At 42.9% G+C, this 23991-nt stretch overlaps 1 protein-coding gene across 2 annotated transcripts in view; it reads right to left on the bottom strand.

Annotated features, from left to right (window-relative positions):
* Positions 1–8979: 8979 nt before the first annotated feature.
* The window catches only part of dock2 (dedicator of cytokinesis 2), a 149181-nt gene continuing 134169 nt past the window's right edge, over positions 8980–23991 (bottom strand). For both annotated transcript variants that reach the window (XM_080774161.1, XM_080774160.1), the window contains exons 36-51: positions 21067–21157; positions 18422–18529; positions 17807–17896; positions 16398–16502; positions 15503–15644; positions 15098–15179; positions 14646–14730; positions 13824–13910; positions 13415–13591; positions 12632–12715; positions 12342–12479; positions 10918–11045; positions 10594–10798; positions 9885–9981; positions 9596–9744; positions 8980–9250 (exon numbers count right to left, since the gene is read on the bottom strand). In XM_080774161.1, the coding sequence (XP_080630287.1) occupies positions 9197–9250; positions 9596–9744; positions 9885–9981; positions 10594–10798; positions 10918–11045; positions 12342–12479; positions 12632–12715; positions 13415–13591; positions 13824–13910; positions 14646–14730; positions 15098–15179; positions 15503–15644; positions 16398–16502; positions 17807–17896; positions 18422–18529; positions 21067–21157 (1822 nt within the window). In that variant the 3' untranslated portion in view covers positions 8980–9196. The remainder of the gene's footprint in view (positions 9251–9595; positions 9745–9884; positions 9982–10593; positions 10799–10917; positions 11046–12341; positions 12480–12631; positions 12716–13414; positions 13592–13823; positions 13911–14645; positions 14731–15097; positions 15180–15502; positions 15645–16397; positions 16503–17806; positions 17897–18421; positions 18530–21066; positions 21158–23991) is intronic.

Genomic DNA, 23991 nt, shown 5'->3' with positions numbered 1-23991 from the left:
CTGCATAATGGAGCCGGCCAGAAACCAAACCCTTAGATCTCCATATATGGAGCTGACCTGTTCTGACATTCCATTAGGTCTTCCCCACCCGTCCTTCCTCTTTGATGTCTCCCTTTTGACTGATATACCTGTCGATTCAAACTCTAGACAAAGTTATTAGTTCAGCCGGCAGACTGAGTTCTCAACGGGCCCTAAAATTAATGCCCGGCCCTACCTGGGCCCTCATCAAACCCTGTACACTCAAGACACGCTCCATACGTATATGGCCAGACCTCATCAAACCCTGTACACTCAAGACACTGCCCCCGCTGCCACCTTTAGATCTCCATATATGGAGCTGACCAGTTCTGACTTTCCATGTTGATCTGACCTCATCAAAACCCTGTACACTCAAGACACGCTCCATATATGGCCATTCCAGAATTCATTCCATATGTTGATATGACCCCTCAAGTCAAAGCACCAGTGCTCGCCCAGTCTGCCGTCACCCATAGGCGGATGCGTGCACGCAACCTCGCTTCTCGCCCTCAGGGCATCTTGGTGTACGTATATTGTGGTACAGTACCTGCTGCTATTTTCTTTGAGTTTGTTGTACATGTACACTACACGTATGTTAAGAGTTCTACTGCATACTAAATCACACAAACACAAACGTGTAATTGTATCCCCCTGTGCTTTTGTGTTAATCTATCAGCAGTAGCTTCCATCAACTTCCCATACCACAAACCACCCCACCTGGTCCTATTTCCTGCCTTAATCATCAGATAATGTCTCCTTTCAGTCTAGTGTATTTCCATCCTCCATCTCTCTCCATCTCCTCTCCACTGTCGCCTTTGTGTCTCTGGCGCACAGTGCAGCTGTCAGGGATATCTGATGGCAAACTTAGTTAAAGCCCCAGAGCACAGACAGCGACAGAGCCATGGATATAAACGTAAACATCTACTGTCTAACATGTTTTGATCACAAATTTGTCCTGTTTTAGTGTCTTCAGTAATTGATTGGACTGAGAGGCGTTACGTAATATAGGCCTACATAAACTCAGAACATGAACACAAACTGCTTCATGTCACATTTTCTGGAGTTCATACTTAAGTCAATTGTTATTGCATAACATTACAAATTACACCAATACTATTCCATTGGGACATCAAGTGAGCCATTATATTGTGTGCCTGTTCAGGATGTCATACTACAGTAGCCTACAGTACTACAGTACTGTCTACAGTACATGCCCAAACTCATTTCAGCAGCAGAGAGATTATAACCAGCTGCACATCAGCGGAGAGACAACATGCTGGAAGGCTGTCATTACTTTCCCCAGTAATACATTTAAAAGCTTTCATGTGCCTGCTCTTGATTATCCAATCACACACTCCAGCACCTCATCATAGAGTAATTTTCACACAGTGATTTTCACATCATAGACACACACACACACACACACACACACACACACACACACACACACACACACACACACACACACACACACACACACACACACACACACACAGTGAGGGGTCCCATATTAAGGGGAGTATTAGTATGGTTTGATGAGCTGTCAGATTAAGGATTACCAAGTAGCCCGTTAAAACTGACGGCAGAACGTTTCCTCTTAGCATCACTTATCTGAACAACTGAGAGAGAGAGAGAGAGAGAGAGAGAGAGAGAGAGAGAGAGAGAGAGAGACTGTGAAAAATGTTCAAAGCATCAAGCAGTAGAACGAGGGTTCTGAACAGAGGGTGGCGGGGGCCCTGAACAGCGGGAGAGGCCAAAGATAGTGATGGTCACATTGGTCAGAAATGCCAAAAATAGATTGAGAGAGATAAGACGATATAATGAAGAGTGGGAGGTCGGGTAGCTGGCCAATATGCCCAGCATGTCACCTCTTGATTTATTGAAACACACTCAACAATATATGGGTAGGCATTCTAAAATGCTGCCAGCTCCCTTCACCCCAAAACAAAGTGAAGTGCCACCTCTTGCACAGTCCACCACTGCCCTCTACCAGTTACTATGGGAATTACATTTCCTAGAAACCCCCTGGAATGTGACAAAATAAATATGAACAGCAGTTCAGGAAATGTGATAAACTGGTTCGTTGTACATTGAGAGCAAAGTGTGACACTTGTGTGTCAGGTGTGACAGTGACACTAAATACGAGAGTTAATGGACAAACATTAAGTTACAATTCTCAGGGCGGAAAACTGTTTCACTGGGCTATAATAACAATGTCCACAAGGTAAACTACAGCTCTCCTTTTCCAGCAGTGGAAGTGTCTGAATAGGCTATTTATTATTATTAACCGTTATTGATAGATATCCACCAGTAAGACGCGCAAACGCGGGAAGCGAACGCAGCTCGTACATATTTGGGTTCTTTTAAGATTTATTTTTAAGTTATTATTTTTTTAAGTCTCATGTCACCATGACTCAGCCATAACCATATAAGGAGTCCCCAAAGCAGCTATATGTCCAAATATGGAGTGTGTTGCATCAATCACAAACAAATCACTCAGCTCCATATATGGGCACAAAGGGGGGACACACGCACGCACGCACAGACAGACATGATCTGCTAGGTCTCATAGTAAGTGCTCACTGCGTTCGCAATTATCCACTGTGGCTTGACAGGAAATGGGGAGAGAGAGGGGAGGGGGGGAAGACACACGGCAAAGTTGGTTGTGATCAGGACTCGAACCCCGCGACACACTGTCATGCTGGATTACCAGCCACAGTGCTGCAGTTCTTTGGTTTGTTTTAATGATGGAAGCTTAAGTTAAGTTTATTGTTCATCCAAGATCACATTGCTTGACACTTGCTGCACATGCATTAGTAGATTCACTTTTGGGTTTGTGCTGCATTAAACTTGATTTTACTTTGTGAATACAAGGCTTTAAACATAGTGATTAGTGACACAGATGCAGAGAAGGCTCAAACAAACCACCTTGACTCAAAAGGCCAAGTGTGGACAAGGCACACCGCACAGACCAAGAAAACCATAGTATAGTGTAATCATTCAAGGTTTTTATTTATGATCCTTAGGGTCATCCAAATTACATATTAAGAATTGTGAATTATATACATTTTGGATCATGGTCAATTCAGGGTTTGATCGTTGGGTACCATTAACATCCTATATAAAGGCAAACATTTACATTTTTGACCTACTGCAGGTCAGAATCGAAGCAGAAGAAGGCTATGGACCAGAGCTAGAGGAATCATAAAAAACCTTGAATGATTAATATTGCAATTTATTTTGGGTCACGCCCCTTTTAGGTTTAGATTGACTGGCCTATCAGTGCCTGCAATCCCCCAAAAACACAACAACAAGGCAGAGAGAGCCTCTTGTTGGCTCTGGCATAAGAGAAACAAGGACAATAGCTGGAACGGGAAGCCTGGCAGTGATTTGGCCAATCACTGCTGACCAATGACTGCTGATCACTGCTGTTAAGGGTCGAAACACTTTAAGAAGGTTGGTGATGACCTCTCTTCCAGGCCAAGGCTTTATCCATTACAGATGGATTATAATCACATATTTGATGTAGGCTATTCACAAACTAATAAACATGGGTTTGCAGAGAGAGTAATCTCACACAACCTGCTGTTTAATGTTACCATGCAACCAGCTCATTCCAGTTACTTACTAATTAAAACCATAAAGTACAAGAGCCATAACAAACTCATTACTCATATTTAATTTGCAAAACACGACATGTTTATTTTGTGCGGTTTACACGTCAATGTCTTAATGTCTCTGGTGACTCCTGCTCAGTGGCACCACTGTTACACGGAGACAGTTAGGAGATATTTTCCCAGGAAGGGAGCATGGGCTAAAGATAGCCTAAGATTTAGACTCTCGTAGAAGTATGTATGGATTCTGACGTCGATAAATACGTCTACGAGAGTCTAAATCTTAGGCTATAGGCTGAGGATGTGGGGGTTCATTCGGGAAATCAATTAAGTGAGGAGGTACTTAAAAAACGGATTGCCGTTCAACCCCACAAGGCCACGACAATATCTCTATAACTCCAGCTCTCTATCATCACCCACATAATAAACCTCTCCATCAAACAGGGACAGCGACAGGTCCCCCAAGATTTCAAACTGGCCAAAGTAACCCCCCTGCACAAGAAAGGGAGCAAATTAGACCCTGGCAACTATGGTAACAAGAACACTCGGCGGATTTACCCTTTTTGCCGACTTCTCAAGACAAGTCGGCAAACCTATTTTTATTCTTAGCTCTATCTCGAAAGTGATGGAAAAATGTGTCTATTAATATGAACAGGTTGAAAAGTATCTTTCCACACAAAATATTATGTAAGAAATTTAAATCCAGCTTCAGAACATCCCACTGACACATAGGCTCCTCTATTCTGAGTGACCACATCAAACACGAGGTGGATGCTGGCAAATACTGCGGCATGGTCATTTTGACACCATACTCATACTGCTTAACAATAAAAGCAAATCATGGTTTTTATAGCACAACAGTGAGCTGGATCCTACCTGGAGGGGAGCGAAAAGATGGTGGCGGTGAAAGGAACAGTACTGTCCACCCTCCCCTCCCAGTGAGCTGTGGCGTTCCACAAGGAATCATACTATAGGGGCTTTACTGTTCCTATATGCAAACGACATGACATCAGCTTGTGACTGCAACTCGTTCCTATTCGCAAATGACTCAGCACTGCTGGTCTCGGACAGGAACAAACTGCAGGTTGAAAGCCCTCAGCTCCGAACTCAGTAGAATCTGCATTCTGCACCTGGCGTAATAACAAACTATCTTTACACCTGGGGAAAACTGAATCCATTCTCTTTGGATCAAATCGTAATATCAGCAAGGCAGGTGAAATGACTAGCCCCACAAGCAGAACCCAAATGGTACTAAAGTTCTGGCATTTGGTAGACTTTACCCCATTGGGTCCTATTCCACGGTCGGGTGCCACCTGGTACCGAACAGAAATAAACATAAATACGTCGGATACGTCGTTGCGGCGCCGTTTGAGGGCTTCTGTTTGTTTGAGTTATTCTGAATGTGTGAACTATAAGTACCTATAAATACCGCTGCGAATTCTCCTGTGCCGCGGAAGCCGTTAAGTATTTTTAATCTATGTTTGATTAAAAATGTCGCTTCTTCCTACCTTGTTTATTGACACCTCATTGTACCGCCTATCTGGCTAGCTAGTGGTGCTATAGCTATGACGTTAGCCGGCAAAGCCAACCGCACATCGGGAGGCGGTACAATAAACGGTAAATAAACAAGAGGAAATCAAAGCGACATTTTTAATCAAACATGGATTAAAAATACTTAACGGCTTCCGCGACACAGGAGATATTCTCAGAGGTATGTATAGGTACTTATAGTTCGCACATTCGGAAACCATAACAGGAAAAAATGTAGTAATACCGTGCAGACAGACTAAACGAGGAGTTTGTTTATATCCGCGTTCCAACAATTGCATTAGAAAATTTTGTAATGTCGAGGAACCCTACATAAAGCGATCATCCAAATTTCATAAAAGCTTTATGGAGGGTTCCGAGAGGGGCTAGTGAAATGACCTACCTTGGTTCCTATGGAGGCAAATCTTTCCGGTGATAAAATGGCCAGCAAAACGTAATAAAAAAGTCAACCAAAGAACAAGATTTCCCAACAGACATACAAATGAATGTGGTCAATATATTACAAGAAACCCAGGCAAATCTTTTTGGATGGCTATTTGCACAACATAATAATGCAATAATAATAATGCAAAAACAAACACAGTAAACACTCAACACCTGCCCTAGCCCCTCTCGGAACCCTCCATAAAGCTTTTATGAAATTTGGATGATCGCTTTATGTAGGGTTCCTCGACATTACAAAATTTTCTAATGCAATTGTTGGAACGCGGATATAAACAAACTCCTCGTTTAGTCTGTCTGCGCGGTATTACTACATTTTTTCCTGTTATGGTTTCCGAATGTGCGAACTATAAGTACCTATACCTCTGAGAATATCTCCTGTGTCGCGGAAGCCGTTAAGTATTTTTAATCCATGTTTGATTAAAAATGTCGCTTTGATTTCCTCTTGTTTATTTACCGTTTATTGTACCGCCTCCCGATGTGCGGTTGGCTTTGCCGGCTAACGTCATAGCTATAGCACCACTAGCTAGCCAGATAGGCGGTACAATGAGGTGTCAATAAACAAGGTAGGAAGAAGCGACATTTTTAATCAAACATAGATTAAAAATACTTAACGGCTTCCGCGGCACAGGAGAATTCGCAGCGGTATTTATAGGTACTTATAGTTCACACATTCAGAATAACTCAAACAAACAGAAGCCCTCAAACGGCGCCGCAACGACGTATCCGACGTATTTATGTTTATTTCTGTTCGGTACCAGGTGGCACCCGACCGTGGAATAGGACCCAATGGGGTAAAGTCTACCAAATGCCAGAACTTTAGTACCATTTGGGTTCTGCTTGTGGGGCTACACCTGCCCCATCCTAGCCGCAATTTGCAACTCTAGATTTTTTTTTACAATGGGATGAATGATGAATAGTTGCAGCAATACCTAGCCCAAACATTTAGACTCTCGTATAGATTCACAGAATCGAAAAAAACCCAGTCTAAATGTTTGGGCTATGGCTGCAATACGAATGCAATACTACCCTCCATTGACTGATCCCCACTCATCCAATTTGCGTTTGCGATCTGCTTGTCTTAAACGACGTTAAACTCACCAACATTGCAGCTGTAGTCCAAACTTGAATTATCCTCTTTCAATCTGCCGAGCTTGTTTTTCATAAAAATCCCCCGTAGACATGTTATGAGCTACTTTCTGTCCAGAATATTCCACAAATTATATTCCGAGCCGCCATTTTGTATTATTTCAACCTGCCGTCAGAAAACAAGACGTGTGGGAGAGCGCTTGTTTAATAGAAGGCCGTGCGTGACGGGGCGTTGCGCTGCGTCGGCCTCTTAATTCTTTGGGTGTCTTACCTGTGCAGGTAAGATTGTATACAATATTCATTGTCTGCACTATAGTAATGCCTCTTCAGTCTTCAAGTGGGTGTTAATAATTCATAATACGGATGATGTCATTTATCACAGTTACACTTACACAGTTAAAGTGTCTGAACATGATTAACTGATGTGCTGTCTGCTGTGCATAGAATTTACTGCTAATTGGAAAATTATTGTCGTTAGCCATTTAAGTTAAAGAATAATGTGCTGAAACACAATAGTGGCCCCTGGTGGAATTGGAACTCAGTTACATGCCCCTTCAGTCAAGTCAAGGCAAATGTATTTCAGGATGTTTCAGGATACTGAAACCTTACAAAAATACTTCTCAAATCAAATTGCGATTATTTCCCATGCAGAATCAGTATCAGTAGGATATGGAACATGGAGTGAATGAACACTAGTAGCCTAGGTCTAGCTGTCTCTTGTGATCTTTTTAGAATTACACATTTTCTGTCTGAATATCAATAAACTAGTAACATTTTAATAGGTGGACATCTTAGACAATACACAAAACAGTTGACAGAATTATAGTGTAGTTACATGTGTTGCAGCATTGAATAAATACAGTATTGCCTGATATCAGAATCAAAATATAATAATTAACTGTTATAATTATATTTTTGGTTAAAACAAAACATGTTTTGTTAAAGGGTTAAAGCACTATATTCTGATGTGGACATGAGTCATGGACAAGTGCCTGACCCAACTCCTCTTACCTGGCTGACATGAGCCATGATCACATGCTGGGGTCAGGGAGGATTCACAGTGGAGACTGACTACTACTGCGCCAATGACCTTTTATGACTACTCCTCAATTGGCTCCAGAGAGAAAGCAGCTAATGGTTACTGTATATGGCATGCAATGGCATTGCAATGAACATCAATGATGACGTTTAGGTGAAAAAATAACAGTTTTAAAAAAAGTAATTAACCCATTTAGGCCTGATGTCGAAAACAAAAAAGTTTTCTGAAAGAATATGTATATTCAAAGATTTGTGCCACATTTTCACGATAAAAAAAAAATAGCAGACCTACAAGCTCGTAGCGCGCTATGAGCTTGTAGATCTGCTATTTTTCAATAGTTAAAACACCAAAAGGGATTCCCGTACAGAATGGGTTAATTAAAATTAAAATGTTACCGAAAAGCAACGCTGGGTCTTACAGGGTTGAGGCAAAATAAAAAATAATAATGATTATAGTTTACTCTGTGTCCTCCTGAGTTTGGTGTCCATGTTTTGAGTCCTGCATTTTGGGTCCCTCTTGAATTTCCTGACAATGGTATAGCTTTTCTCCAACATGACTGGGCCACTCATTTAAATTGCCACACACTCATCTCAATTTTAATCATTTCATATGTGACTACTTACTTAAAACACATGCCACTGCCATTTTAAACTCTCAGTGTGTTAACTCAATACTTCGATAGGATTGTACTTTGTCGAGACTTGCCCTGTGCACAAATTATTCCAAAACCTCAGGACAACATCATTCCTTCATAAACTCAAAACTCATTACAAACTACATTTCTCACAGGAAAACAAAAGGGATATATAATGGATCAATGACCTCTGGAGTACAGCGCAAAGAACCTGCCATCCAAATACAGAGAAACAATTCCAAGTAAATTTGCTAGATGAGTAAAATGTAGTTTGCACTCCACTGTCTGTTGCACATGATACAATTTGACTTCAGCAGCTGTTTGCTGTTTATTGAATTAATGGGATGTTAGTGTTGAAAGTGGTTTTTAAGGAAGGGGAATTGTACTGTATGCAATTAATTTTCCCATTAGATTCTATCAATCAAACAAATGGAGAAAACGGTTTAACAGGATCCGTTTTAATCAACCGTGTCAAAGGGATGGCTTGTGTTTGTTCAGTCTTGTAGAAGCTGAATTGATTTGAAAGCCCTTTAGATGGTATTTAGCTTTACATGGTTTTTAGCTGCTTTACTGTATTTGTATTAATGAAAAAAAAGGTCAGTCAACAAAAGTAGGTTTTATTGAAAAAAATTAATCAATGGTTCAATGGTACAGTGTTAAAGCAAAAGTAATCCTGACACCCCCTGAGAGGGGTGGGGGAGGCCTGCATGCGTGCACGTGTCACAATACTATGCTTACTGTATATAATAATATATTTGAAAACCATAACAAGTCACTGAAGACATTAAGAAGAATCACTGGCACAGGTGTGTATCAGAAACGACTATCTCTGGCTGTATCACCATGCTTATCTTCTGGTTTGGAGCTCTGTTGAACACACACAAACAGATGCAACCACGCGTACACACAACACATACACACTGTTAATATCATAAAGAAGCATTGACTAATGCCATAATTATCATAATATTATGCGTCCAAGGCACATAAAATAGACACTAAAGGTACTTGCAGACTGGACGCATTTTTCGGGAAAAAGGCGGAAAAACGCTGCTAAAAATCAGAAAAACGCAGCAGTGTGCAGGGACCTTTACAGTAAATGTATTTGTTACCCTACCTGCTATGTACCTGTGTACGATACACCATGGCTGGACGTTTCATATACTATATATAGGACTATATATAGGAATATATATTTGATCCTTCCTGTACCTTAGACTTGAAAAAAAGGTTGATGACTCCCTTCGAGCGGCGGTCTGGAGTGCGGTCAGAGGTCGCACACATAGACCGGCTTTTACTGTCCCTTCTGGATCTGGCCGTGTCTACCTCCTCTGCACCAGGCAGTACTGAGAGGGACAAACCTGTGGAGAGAGGTTGTTTTATAGTTGTATGCATGTGTGTGTGTGTGTGTGTGTGTGTGTGTGTGTGTGTGTGTGTGTGTGTGTGTGTGTGTGTGTGTGTGTGTGTGTGCGTGCGTGCGTGCATATCCATCTACACATACCTGTGATGGCAGGCAAGGATCTGGAGTTTGTCAGAGATGGCAAATCGTTGGGCTCAGACAGGTTGGTGTCACTGCGGAACTCCTGTTTCTTAGACAGCTAGAGGGAGACAGAGGGCACAGAAATACAAACACACTCACTGGGCTGGATCGTCTGCAACCGGAACAGAATATCATACAGTACATGGACAGTACTCTCTGTTGGTGACTCTGGTGCATACAGTATACCAACTGCAAACATAGAGCTTCACAATGTACACTGACAAACGTCAATGACAATAGGACCTCATGGCAAGTCCAGTCAGTGAAAGAGAGAGAATGTTAGTTCTGTTTACGCTGAACAATTCACATTGGAGGTAAAATACCATCAGCAGATTTAAGTGGTTGTGTCTGTCTGTTAGCCTGGCTAATAAGCCAGACTAATAAGCGTCTGGCTTATTAGCCAGGCTATCTGTCTGTAGCATCTTAATTTAATTTCACGATTATAGAGAAGACTTATGACAGTGCTAGCTTGCACATTCCATCAGGCTATAACTTTTACCTCCACCATTTTTCTCTTGCGTCGTACGATGAAACAGCGAAATGTGTCTGGTCAATTTGCTGTCTCTTGTCACCTCTCAACATACATGCTCATGTCTCACTCTTCTTTCTTTTTGTTTCTCACCCTCTTGCCCTTTTTCCTCATACTCCTGCTCTGCCTGTTTTTACTCACCCGTTTGTTGTCCAAAGTATTGTTCCTCTCTTTCTCCTCTGTGATGAAGATCATGCTGCTCCTCTTCCTCTTCTTCTTGCTCTTCCTCAGCTTGACCTCGCTGTCACCCACCATCACTACCCCCTGTTCCACCACACTGCTCAGGCTGCCACTGGAGCGTGGCAGCGTGTCAGTCCGTGGGGCCAGGGTGTCTTGGGGGAAGTCTCTGAAATGAGAAGGAGAGAAAACGTGGATTGAAAATGGGGAGAGGGTTTGGTTGGGCACATGTATTTAAAGCACTAACAAAGAACAGGTTGTAGACCTGGTACAGACTCTGTGTGTTACCTGTCTGCGTTAACTCTGGTTGGGGTCCCACATTCAGACCCCTGGAGGGAGGAGATGGAGATGATGGATTGACGCATGGAGCGCATCATGGAGTGAGGACGAGTGGACTTCCTCTGATCCATGTCCGGCTAGAAGGAAAAGTGACGGGGACAAAATGAGGAAGGGAGATAAAAAACAAACACAGATCTCTGTGTAAGAGTCATCCCTGCTTGGCACTCAGTATCAAGGGTTGGACTGCGACATACTAGCGTTATGTCCAGGGGGTGTACTGGTACATCCTCATGCTACAGAAACAGGAGATAGGCTCCTGCCCTATGGGCCTCATGGCTCGGCAAGGCTTACAGAGTACAGAACATGAGGCCTCCCCGTTCATTAGAAGGACAATATCAGTCAACAGAAGCAGGGAAATGGTCAGTTGATTGGGTTACAGTAGGACGGGGATATGTTTGATCACATTAATATCAAATACCTAAATATAATACCCAAATACCAAGCAACTTTCTGGGGTTGCACACAAAAGCCTGAGTAATGACCCCAGAAGTGTTTTAAAGTGAAATACTCCTTTAAGTCAATCCATCCATCCTTCTTCAACCGCTTATCCGTAGTCGGGTCGCGGGGGCAACAGCTCCACCAGAGAGCTCCAAACTTCCCTCTCCAGAGCAACATTAGTGACTTCCTCCTGGGGGATCCCGAGACGTTCCAAGGCCAGTGAGTCGATGTGTTCCCTCCAACTGTGCCTTAGTCTGTGACGTCTCGATTGGGGCCAGATCAAGTCAAACCAAGACTAGTCACATCTGGCCCAGAATATCACCTGATTTCAACCAAAATTAATTTTACCCACTAAGATGGACGTCCATGGATGAATCAGAGAGAGTCTGATCGAGGCCAGATCAGCTTAATAACTATCATAACTAGTCAGATCTGGCCCAAAATAAGCTATATTATTTAAACTGGTGAAGACGTCCTGGAAATGACGTAAAGATCATCCCCATATGGGCTGTGATCTGGCCTAGTCCTGAACGTCACTGGAGGATGTCATCATAACGTTATCATGACGTCATTTGGCATGCTGGGAACTCCTCACCCAATCTCTAAGGGAGATGCCAGCCACCCGTTGAAGAAAACTAATTTTGTCCGCTTGTATTCGTGACCTTATTCTTTCGGTCATGACCCACACTTCATGACCATATAGGTGAGAGTAGGAACGAAGATTACTCCTATAAGTCCTCCTAATGAAGATTCTGGGCTACAATGGGAGGATATGGGTAACAATCCTCCATTGTCAAAGCTATACTCCCGAGGTTTGTGGAGCACTTTGATCTCCCAGATGTAGGCTTCTCATTTCAACTGCATCAACTGCATTAATTATTAAAATTGTTGTTGAGGGTTATGGAGAGAAACAACCTCTCTTTATCTCCCCTTACCAGTTCTCTCACTCCGTACTCCTTCTCCACTTTCTTTCTCAGCTGTTTGAAGCATTCCTCCATGCGCTCATGGAAAGGCCGGAGGTCGTCCATCACCCTCTTGCCATGGAGATGGATCCCTCCACCCAGTAATGGGATCTAAGATACAAAATGTATAATTATCGTGTGTGTGTGTGTGTGTGTGTGTGTGTGTGTGTGTGTGTGTGTGTGCGTGTGTGTGTGTGTGTGTGTGTGTGTGTGTGTGTGTGTGTGTGTGTGTGTGTGCGTGCGTGTTCATGCGTGTAAAGTACCTGCCATGCGATGAGGTCTTTGAGACGCAGCAGTTTGTCTCCGTCCTCTGGGTGCATATGAGTGTATTCCTCTGTGAAGAACGCCTGGTGCACAGAAAATATTAAAAAACAACCCGAACAAGCGGCTGCAATACTTTTCACCTGGTCTGGCAGTTTGGAAATTAATAAGTGACTTTTCTGCCTCTGCAGGCAGTTTTTAACAGGACTGATCTCCCCACTTGGGATATTATTAAATTTATTGGTGTGTGAGGGTAAGCAGTAATGACATTTAGGATTATGAGGGACCTCCACTCTACAATCTTATAGCCTTTGGTCAGTGGAATTTGTAGACATTAAATCAGTTTCAGTGCTGGCGAGGGTGATAAGGATATATTGTGTGATATCGACACTGGGTAAAAAGCTGGATCTGATCCAGGACTAGAAAACGGAAGTGTGATTTTTAAGCTTATAATTCATGACACAATAAATAAATGTTTACTTTTACCATATTCTGAATTAAGACTTTCCTGAAGACATATTGATATTGAAAAATGCTGAGTAGAAACTTATGAAAGATGCTACACATGAAATTATTGGACCGCTACCTTTCTCACACGGCTAAGACTTAATATTATATAGTATATACAGTTATTGGATTATTGGCATAACATGGAGGCTATGGTAATCAATGTTGTTTCTTTTAACTCAGAGTCGTCTTTGTGAACAAATAAGGATATGGCTATGTGGCGAGCAGATTATCAGCCAACAATATGTGTTACAGTAGTGTAATATTTGAGCTCTGACCTTTTCGTACTTGGCAAAGCCACCCATGACAGCTGGGTCCACTATGCCATTGAGTAACATTGACAAAGGGTTGATGGGAAGACTTGGGTCAGCCTGGTACTGGTTGATCAGGGTCAGAATCTTCTCATTGGCGAACTCCATGGTCTCTATGGCATTCTCCAGTGGAGAAAGGGTGGTCTGCGGGAGTAGTGGGAGAGAGGAGGAGGGTGGGGTTGAGATTGGGGTGAAGGATTGAAAGAGAGATGTTGAGAATGAAGGAGGGATAGAAGTGAAAAGGAAAGAGACAGAGGGAAAGATGTCAGAAATCAGAATAGGGCGACAGAGATAGAAGGAGGGAGGACAGGAGTTGGGATGGGATTAAAAAGCACATAAATAAAATACATGCACACCAAAATGTACATGGACTTACATGTGTCATGTCAGTCGCCTCGAACCAGCGCAGGATCCCTGGCAGTTTGTAGACAATGGTGAAGGTGGTCCGTTCAATCCACATGGACTAGGAGAGGAGGAAATAGGATCAGTGAAAATGTAAACTAAAATGAGTGGTATCCTGTAGTCACTATTCATTGATTCACTGGGATACCAAAAAACATTAAAAAAAAAGGTTTCTCGCTGTTCTCAGGTTGAATATTGATATGCGATTAAAATGCGATTAATCTAGATTAATTAACTACAAAGCCTCTGATTAATTAGATCATTTTTTTTAAGCGAGTCCCAGCTCTAGTTTATAGCTGTCTAGCTATATATCTCGTGTTGTGTTTATAGCAGCCTCCTCACACAAATGTGCACTTGCAGTTTGGGCAACTCCAAAGCAAACTCCACATGCCCCAACATTTTATTTACCTACTATAGTGTCAACCCCTTAACCCTGTGTCGGATCTGTGGTAGACTGGCATATTTGCAGATACCGATATGAACCGATATGACCAAATAAAGGCAGATCCGATACAGTATCGGGACATCTCTAACCATCATGGACCTCACAGGTGGAGGCTTGAAGTACTGTATACATACACACTGAACAACGAGCCGGGAAATCAGCTGTGTACTTGCCCCAACCCAAAAGAAATGTGAATATGAGCAACATGTGAGTGCAGACCATTCTACAAATGAATAGACTACGGTTGTAGATAATACATTTATACATAAAACTATCTGTGCAGCGTGCACCTAATGTGACAGAGCAACATAAAGTGAATTGCCAACAGCAGTAACTGAGGTTGTCACTCACAGCAAACTCATTGTTAGGATCCACAGGCTCTTTTCTCACAGGCCTGGAGTAGTGGAAACGCTGCACATAGTTGGACTTGTAGAAGCTGGAAAGGGAAAAGGAGTGTGTGTGTGTGTGTGTGTGTGTGTGTGTGTGTGTGTGTGTGTGTGTGTGTGTGTGTGTGTGTGTGTGTGTGTGTGTGTGTGTGCGTGCGTGCGTGCGTGCGTGCGAGAGAGAGAGAGAGAGAAGAGAGAGAGGGAGAGAGAGAGAGAGAGAGAAAGAGACATTATGAGAATTTCATTTTATGCTCTCTCCTACCACCATTCATCGTGGTGATAAAATAGGCTAATACTTGAAAGGTGACTACACATATCAGAATTGAGTTATTACAACATTAGCTGATCATTTTGTAACAATATTTAAAGTTAACGATAAGGAGCTTTATGAGCTAAAAAGAGATATACGGTACAGACTTGATAATCTGGTCAGGGACAGGTTTGTTCTTCAGCCGAGGAGGGATTTCCAGGACAGGTTGCACCGTGAAACACTGGATATCTGTAGAAATGATGTTGAGGAACACACCATGCTGATCCCTAAACATAAACCTAGCAACCTAGAATTGGAATCGGAAGCAGTTGCGGATACAGGACGTTTCTAATGACTGGTCCTGGAAAAAATGTGGGTGGGCCTGAGTTTTTTTACTTAGATTATAATGGTCTGAGGATAATGTCAAAATCACCATATTTCACTGTCTATGTCACTGCTTTGACATTTGGAAAAAATAGACCAGGTGGCTTTGTGTGGAATGCGCACACATGCCCTATGCTGTGACCCGCCTGAAATGTGTCTAGTGGAATCACAAGTATTGTCTAGGATACATTGCAGGGGGGAGCTCCTGATGTCATCCCCGGGCATGGTGGTGGTGTTGAGACGAACGGCACTGGGACACTGGCACATCAACTGGTTCTGGAAGTCCTCCCTACGCTCATACTCCTTCCCACGGTGGATAAATACCTTATTCTGAACAAATGGGAAAAGGACACTGGAGTTACTCAGTGTCAGAATCAGAATCAGTTCTGTTTGACACATCACAGCTTTACAGGTGTAAAGCTGGTGAAATTATTTTTCTCATGTGTGCTCCATTGTATTGCAGTATTCCATGAGAAGAGACGACAGATGTGTACAACTGAGAGCAAAGGGAAAGAGCTACAAAACAGGTTCAATAGAACAAATATATGAAGGAAGGACATCTACATGATATTTAGAACATAATATGCAGGTGTGAGAATGTTCTTTTAGAAACATTAGCACCAGGTTTGTGCATGCTATTTAGAAAGAAACATTACCATCATATGTAGGAGTGTGCATAACGTGACACCATTAAGGCTGGGTAAAATAGGTAGCAGCGCAGGTAGTGTTTATTGGTGTTCTCAATTAATGTTGCCACATAGGAGGTCTATGTGTGTCCTTCCTTAAAGAGACTCTTACAGAGACCATTTTAAAAAGCAGGATGAATCAGAATCATGTACAGTAAAGGTCTATTCATACTCCAGTTTTAGGTAATTACCGAAAACTACAACATGACGTCACGCTGCGGTGATAAGCGACTCACCACTCACCCACATGTATGAATAGTATGTATGTATGAATAGGCCTTAAGTGTCTGTCTGTTTGTGTTCGCTATTTGGTGGCTGATAGAAATATGGCATTATTTAAAAAGCACTAGCTATCCACCTTATCTCCCCACAACAGAGGTAATTTGAGAATACAAACCCGAAGAAAGGGCGGGTAGCCTTGTCCATAGTAGCCCACGGCAAAGTAATCTGGCTTAGGCCTTAAGATTTTCATAATGCTCTCATAGAATTTGGACTGCATCACCTGCAGGAAACAAATGAAAGAGAGAGAGGGAGATGAGAGACAGACGGACAGACAGACACACATTTTCAGGTACTTTGCACACGGCATTCTAGAGGGTTTTACTAGCCAGTTACAATGACAATGCCACCATCAGCAGAACACAAGGCTCAAGGGTGAGCCATAATGACGCAAAATAAAGTACACCCCATCTGAGGGCAATGGCTGTCATTTATATAAGCACATAAACTCAGCGTTATAGCCGGGACAACTGGTTCCGAACACCCTGGGTGACTGAGAGAAAAAACATTCATCAATGATTCAGATTCAGATCTTGTCGTTTCTAACCTTGGGATGGGAAAATAAAGACAATGCGAAGAAGAGATAGACAGGGAAGCAGTGAACCAGAAATTGTGATTGGCGCCTGAAGAGATAAAGAAAAAAAGAGTCTGCACACTGCTGAAGAAGCTCCTCTGTATTTATATTGCAGTCGATCTTATTCGATCTTCATCAGGACATATATTGTACAATATGTGAAACTGGTGTCGGCTCTGAGACACTCGTACGTGGCAGATGGATAGTGGCGTTCCAGTATGTCCTGGTTTCTAGCATCATGTTTGTACGTGTATGTTTTAGTTTTTTGTACCTCAGCCAAGGTGAGGTAAGGTATTTCAGCCTGTAATGTAACTTTCTTCTTCTCATTTACACATGAGAGCAATACTTTATTCACATTCAGCTGATCTATCGCACAAGTGACTCAATCGCCAAATAAACCAGATCTGCAAGGTGTCAAAGTGCTATGATGTATGTTGTAACCTTGTAGATGTGTTCTTTTTGATGAGCGAAGCCGTGGGTACTACAGAGTTCTCATTTGTAGATCTGTTCTTTTTGATGAGCGATGCCGTGGGTACTACAGAGTTCTCAGAAAAGGTTCTCATCACGCTGAATTTGGTTTCATGTTGGATATTCAGGTACCTTTTATGATGTTAAACGGCATGTGGAACACATTGTTTGATTTATGAACATGGAAATTGAATTCATCATCTGACGCACCTGAGATGCACACGAATAAAGGCTTTACACACCCGTTCATGAATCTGACAGCTGCCTTTAGGTAGCAAACCTACAGTAAAATGTAGTACACATTTACAGTGAGTTTTGTAAATGAGGCCCAATGATATGTCTATAGTTGGCAACACAATTACTTTACTATTGTTACGGGTGAATTACCAACTTTTCCTCAAGCGAAGGGAATTCAGAGGAGACAGAACGAAAAAGTTTGGAAATTAAATTAGTGCATGAAAGAATGTTTTTCTCTTTCATCTTACCAGTCTCTTGCTGAGTAGCTCATAATCAAATATCTCGTTCTCAAACTGCTCAGCCAGCTCCTTACATAGCGTGATTGCCTCCTCCCACATCTATACATACGCACGCACACACACGCACACGCACACACACACACACACACACACACACACACACACACACACACACACACACACAGGACAGAAACATAAGCGACTTCATTAGACCATCTACTAATAAATCTTTAACAGCTGTCATGGTGGATATGCCTATTAAATTGCTCTGTTCTCAGTCCCTTGATGAGCGGAGAGAAATATTCAGGCACACTTTGTGTGCAGAATGGTAATGACTGCCTCTTTTATATACTGCTCAGAGTACGACTGAAAGTAAACAGTTTCTCCTCCAAAGTAAAAAATGTAGTGCTTAAAATCGAACTGAACCTCTTTGACACCGTATGAATCACAAAAAAATACCTTATCGGTTCATTATAACCACATACACTGAATAATTTGTGTATGTGGTGTGTGCTATTTTAACACCTGAGTGTGTAAAACTGGACCCTTACAGGCACATTTTTACACTCTCAGAGGATGTTACTGTGTACTGAAATGTACGTCACACTGTGAATGCATAACGACCTTGCCCTTGTCAAAATAGTTGATGATTGTGTCGTAGAGGGTTTCCTTGAGCTGCCGCTGCGTCTGGGAACCAGGAAAGTCAATCTGGGTGCACATCTCATCTGACCACTGGGAATGATAGAGGAAGGAAGAAGAGAGAGAGAGAGAAAGAATAGAGACGTTTGATTTGAAAAACAAAAACACACTTTTCACTCTCATTTGTCAGAAACCGCTCTTATAAGATCAAAGGGATGGAAGTACCATCCTCTGATGCTGCGTTCACAGTTTCACACTGGCATAAAAGATGCAACGATACAAAGCTATCTTTGCAACTGAAGTTGAAACCAGCTTAACGTTTTTGGAGCTTTTGTCGCAGCGCCAGCTACAAACGTCTGATGTATCGTTGTATCTTCAGGTGTATGTACCCAGGCTTCCACTGAAAATGAATGGTAGCCTGTGTACACATTTTGTGTCTGCCAAGTGTTAATGGAGCATGCTAAAGCTACATTGAGTCGTATGAAAGTGCTTTGCCTTTATGAGAACAGAATAAATCTGTATTATCCCAATGGGTTATTTCTGCTCAGCAGACCGTACAACAAAGAAAATAACAAACAGTACTCACACAGTATCCATTCAAGACATGAATTATATAAGACACTCTTTCATCATCACTTGAATTACAGAGCAATTTATCCTGAAGATTGAATATCGGATGAACATAATTAAACAATGTCCATAAATATAATTCAGCAGTTACTTTCTACCAGTATAAATGTTGAAGCATGCCTCTCTCCTTGTGTTGTTTTTAATTTGTGGTGCCTGTTAGACTGGACCTCGAGGCATGAAGTATTGTCACTGTTGGGCAGAAACCTTTTATACTATGTCATTTGACAGTGTCGCACAAAAGTAGCAAAAAAAAGCTCATCTATGAGCTGACGACGTGTTGAAAAATGGCAAGGATTTCGAGTCGACTATGAAGCCATAGATTAGCCTAGATTAGAATGGGGATTCCAGGTTACTTGAAAGTGGTTATGTCTGTGTCATAGTGACAGGGGTCCAGACACATTAGGCAATTTTAATAATATATATAAAGGATATGTACAGTATCAGTAACCAATATAAAGTATCATTGGAGTTGTTTTTTTATTTCCCTGAAAAACAACTGTTTTGGACATCTGAGGAACATTTAGACCAGGACCCCTCCCTAAATGTTCTAAAGAGGGACATCTGAGGAACATTTAGACCAGGACCCCTCCCTAAATGTTCTAAAGAGGGACATCTGAGGAACATTTAGACCAGGACCCCTCCCTAAATGTTCTAAAGAGGGACATCTGAGGAACATTTAGACCAGGACCCCTCCCTAAATGTTCTAAAGAGGGACATCTGAGGAACATTTAGACCAGGACCCCTCCCTAAATGTTCTAAAGAGGGACATCTGAGGAACATTTAGACCAGGACCCCTCCCTAAATGTTCTAAAGAGGGACATCTGAGGAACATTTAGACCAGGACCCCTCCCTAAATGTTCTAAAGAGGGACATCTGAGGAACATTTAGACCAGGACCCCTCCCTAAATGTTCTAAAGAGGGACATCTGAGGAACATTTAGACCAGGACCCCCCCCTAAATGTTCTAAAGAGGGACATCTGAGGAACATTTAGACCAGGACCCCTCCCTAAATGTTCTAAAGAGGGACATCTGAGGAACATTTAGACCAGGACCCCTCCCTAAATGTTCTAAAGAGGGACATCTGAGGAACATTTAGACCAGGACCCCTCCCTAAATGTTCTAAAGAGGGACATCTGAGGAACATTTAGACCAGGACCCCTCCCTAAATGTTCTAAAGAGGGACATCTGAGGAACATTTAGACCAGGACCCCTCCCTAAATGTTCTAAAGAGGGACATCTGAGGAACATTTAGACCAGGACCCCTCCCTAAATGTTCCTAATTGCTCAAAGTGTGCGAGCTGCTTAGGACAGCGTGAGGAAGAGAATTACTACATGCTCTGTGTGCTGCAGCTGGCTCCGTCTATTAGTGTGGAGTGGTCCTGGTAGGGCTGACACTAGAGATGAATGGAGGCCATAAGAACTGTTAGAAAGAGTTCAACTGCTGCTGCACTTGGGGTGTGTGGGGGTCGTAGAACGAAACTGGGAGATGCTCTTATTCCTGTGAGTCTGTAAGTGCCCCATAAAATAGATGAAGACACATGTGAGGTCTCACACACACACACACACACACACACACACACACACACACACACACACACACACACGCACATGCACGTCGCACACACTACACAGATAGTTACTTATTCACACACACACACACACACACACACACACACACACACACACACGTGTGTGTGTGTGTGTGTGTGTGCGTGTGTGTGTGCATAAATCACCATAGCAATCAAGCCGCGTTATCAAACCCTGTGTCATGAAGTGAAGTTGGAAATTCATCGGTTAGCGCTCTCTTGGCATGGGCGCCGTTTGTCAACCAATAAAAGCCTTTGGCTCCAATTGTAGACAGACAGGGGTCTGGAAATGATGTGGCTGAGTTCCAATGTCCAGTAATAAAACATGTAAACCGCCCTGTTCACAATCTCATTTGCCGTGTGTATTCAGAATGTATGTGTGCTTGTCTGTGTCTGCGCGTAGGCGTGTCTAACCTTCAGGAGTCGAGAGTGGAGCAGCAAAGTGTACGCTGCCTCAGTGTAGTTTTCCACATCCAAGTGAAGGTCCCTCAGCTTGTAGAGGTATCTGTTCACACATGCACACGCGCACACACGCACATAATATTACATATAACATATACAGTTCACAATTTCCCCCACTAGATGTCACTGTTGACCAACTTCTGCCCTGGCTATAAAAAAAAGAATTGATAATAATGTACCCAGATATTGCCAACACACACACACACACACACACACACACACACACACACACACACACACACACACACACACACACACACACACACACACACACACACACACACACACACACACACACACACACACACACACACACACACACACACACACACACACACACACACACACACACACACACACAGCTATAGAAAAACATGCCCATCTCCCTCCTCCTTCCTCTCTCTGTATCATATTCTCTTTCAAAACCACACAATTCTAATTTCAGTGAATAAACAATGCATTCTAGTAGGGATGATGACAAGGCATGGACAGAAGGCATGAATGTTTTATAAGCACTGTCTGGGGTCAATAAAAAAAATGCCAAGCTCTTGAAAACCAATCTTACACGGAACCACTTGCCCATCTTCTGTGTTTTATCTTTCCGTCCCTTTCGATCAGTCTGTCACACACCCAGAGCCAAAGTACTGGGACAGAGAACCACAGGCCAAAGACACCACCGCAGACACTGATGAATTATGGAGCGAGTAAACCTTGGCCACCACACTGGTTCTTTAAATGAATGAGTGTGTCCGTCTGCCCATACTATACCAGACGCTATGCATGGGCATCTGACTGTCTATCTGTGTCCTATGGATCTATTATCATGGTGTCAGTTGTTCTGTCATTCTAAACGTGTCAGGTAAAACACAGATAATAATAATGAATTGCATTTGAATAGCGCTTTTCCAAGTGCTCAAAGCGCTTTAAAATGGTTCATTCATTCATGGGAGGTGAAGACACATCCCGCCACCATATATGGTCACACCTCTTGACATCACGCCTCGTGACACATCACGCCGCCATATATGGCCATATATGAAGATCACGATTCACGACACCGACCTCATCAAACCCTGGATAGCCATACATGGAGAAGACTGGATCATCACCTAGATCTGCATATATGGAGCCGGCCAGCAACTCTACATCTGACCTCAAACCCTTAGATCTCCATAATTGGAGCTGCCCTGTTCTGACATTCCATATTTTGAACCCTCCCCACCTGTCCTTCTGCTTCGATGTCTCCCTTTTGACTGATACCTGTCCATTCAAACTCTAGACGGGCCCGCCCCAATGTTATTAGTGCAGCTGAGCCCGGCAGCCGGCGAAAACTCCCCCCATGAAAACTCCCCTGCCAAAGCGCCAGTGCTCGGCCAGCATTCGGCTGTCATCCAGGCGGATGCGTGCAGGCGACTTTGGCTTTTCAAAAATATACTTTGGCTTTTAAAAAATAGCAGATATAAAGAGCATACCGGTACATAGCATGTCCCAATTATATGTTTGTGGAAAACTGTTTAAATAGAAGACATTTTGGAATTGGTCTCAGGTCCTAATGGGATAAGACACGGATGTGCATTGTGCACTCTTTTCCTCACACTAGCCTACTACACATCACCTTTCCTGAACGCATGCCTCTCGTCTCCTCCATCTCCTCCGTCTAATGCTCACTCAATCATTGTCACATGCAACTCTGACTCCAGATTCACTTTTTAAATTCGATCAATTATGGAAATCCGACTGTTTTCGGCAGGGTGAATCCAAAAGGAAGAATCACACCAACGTGTGAATGTGCAGAGAGAGAGAGAGAGAGTGTGTGTGTGTGTGTGTGTGTGTGTGTGTGTGTGTGTGTGTGTGTGTGTGCGCGCGCGCACACACGCGTGTGTGTGTGTGTGTGCGCGCACGCACACGTGCGTGTGAGCGCGCTGGCTAAACAGACATACATTTATAGGGACATACTGTACATAGAGACATACTGTACTGAGACACACACAGCCACATTAGGTCACCCAGCGGTATTGCAGCTGTCCGTACTCCGTACTCAAACAGACATACATATTGTACATAGAGACATACATACAGTACATAGGGACACACATAGCTGTTCATTGAAAATTTGGAGCTCAAAAAAGGAGAAAGCATGGCTCCCTCTCTCCGCTTTTCTATTATTTCGTGTTTTAATTCCTTTTCTCTCTTCCATCGGCTTATTGATTTTACTGTTTGACGAACCCCGACCTCAGATCTATCCATCCCTTTTCCCTCTCTCTTCCTGACTTCTCCTCTTGCTGCTCTTCTGACCTCACTCTTTTCCTTCTCTTTACCAGTTCATTCTTTTATCACCAATCCATCTCTCCACCCCTTTCTCTCTCTCTGTCTGTCTGTCTGTCTCTAGTCTCTCTCCTCTCTCTCTCTCTTTCTCTCTCTCTGTCTGTCTGTCTGTCTCTAGTCTCTCTCCTCTCTCTCTTTCTCTCTCTCTGTCTGTCTGTCTGTCTCTAGTCTCTCTCTTTCTCTCTGTCTGTCTGTCTGTCTCTAGTCTCTCTCCTCTCTCTCACACTCTCACTCTCTCTCTCTCTCTCTCTCTCTCTCTCTCTCTCTGTCTGTCTATAGTCTCTCTCCTCTCTCTGTCTGTCTCTCTGTCTCTCTGCCCCTCCTCTCTCACAGTATGTCTCTCGTTCTCTCATCTCTCTCCCTCGCTCCATGTGGCCTAAAACGAGTGCCCATGTTGCAGTCAGACCAAGAGCTGATCCTGTGGATTTTGACATTAATTCAGCAGGACTCATATAATCCCATGTCAGATTATGCAGCTGTGCACGCACACACGCACGCACACACACGTGCATGATATAGTCACATATACATGCACACATTGATAAAAACACA

This window comes from Protomyctophum bolini (assembly GCF_963924005.1).
Source record: "Protomyctophum bolini genome assembly, chromosome: 10".
Classification (NCBI taxonomy): domain Eukaryota; kingdom Metazoa; phylum Chordata; class Actinopteri; order Myctophiformes; family Myctophidae; genus Protomyctophum; species Protomyctophum bolini.
The sequence above is the reverse complement of the archived record's forward strand: the minus strand, read 5'-3'. Positions and strand labels throughout refer to the sequence as shown.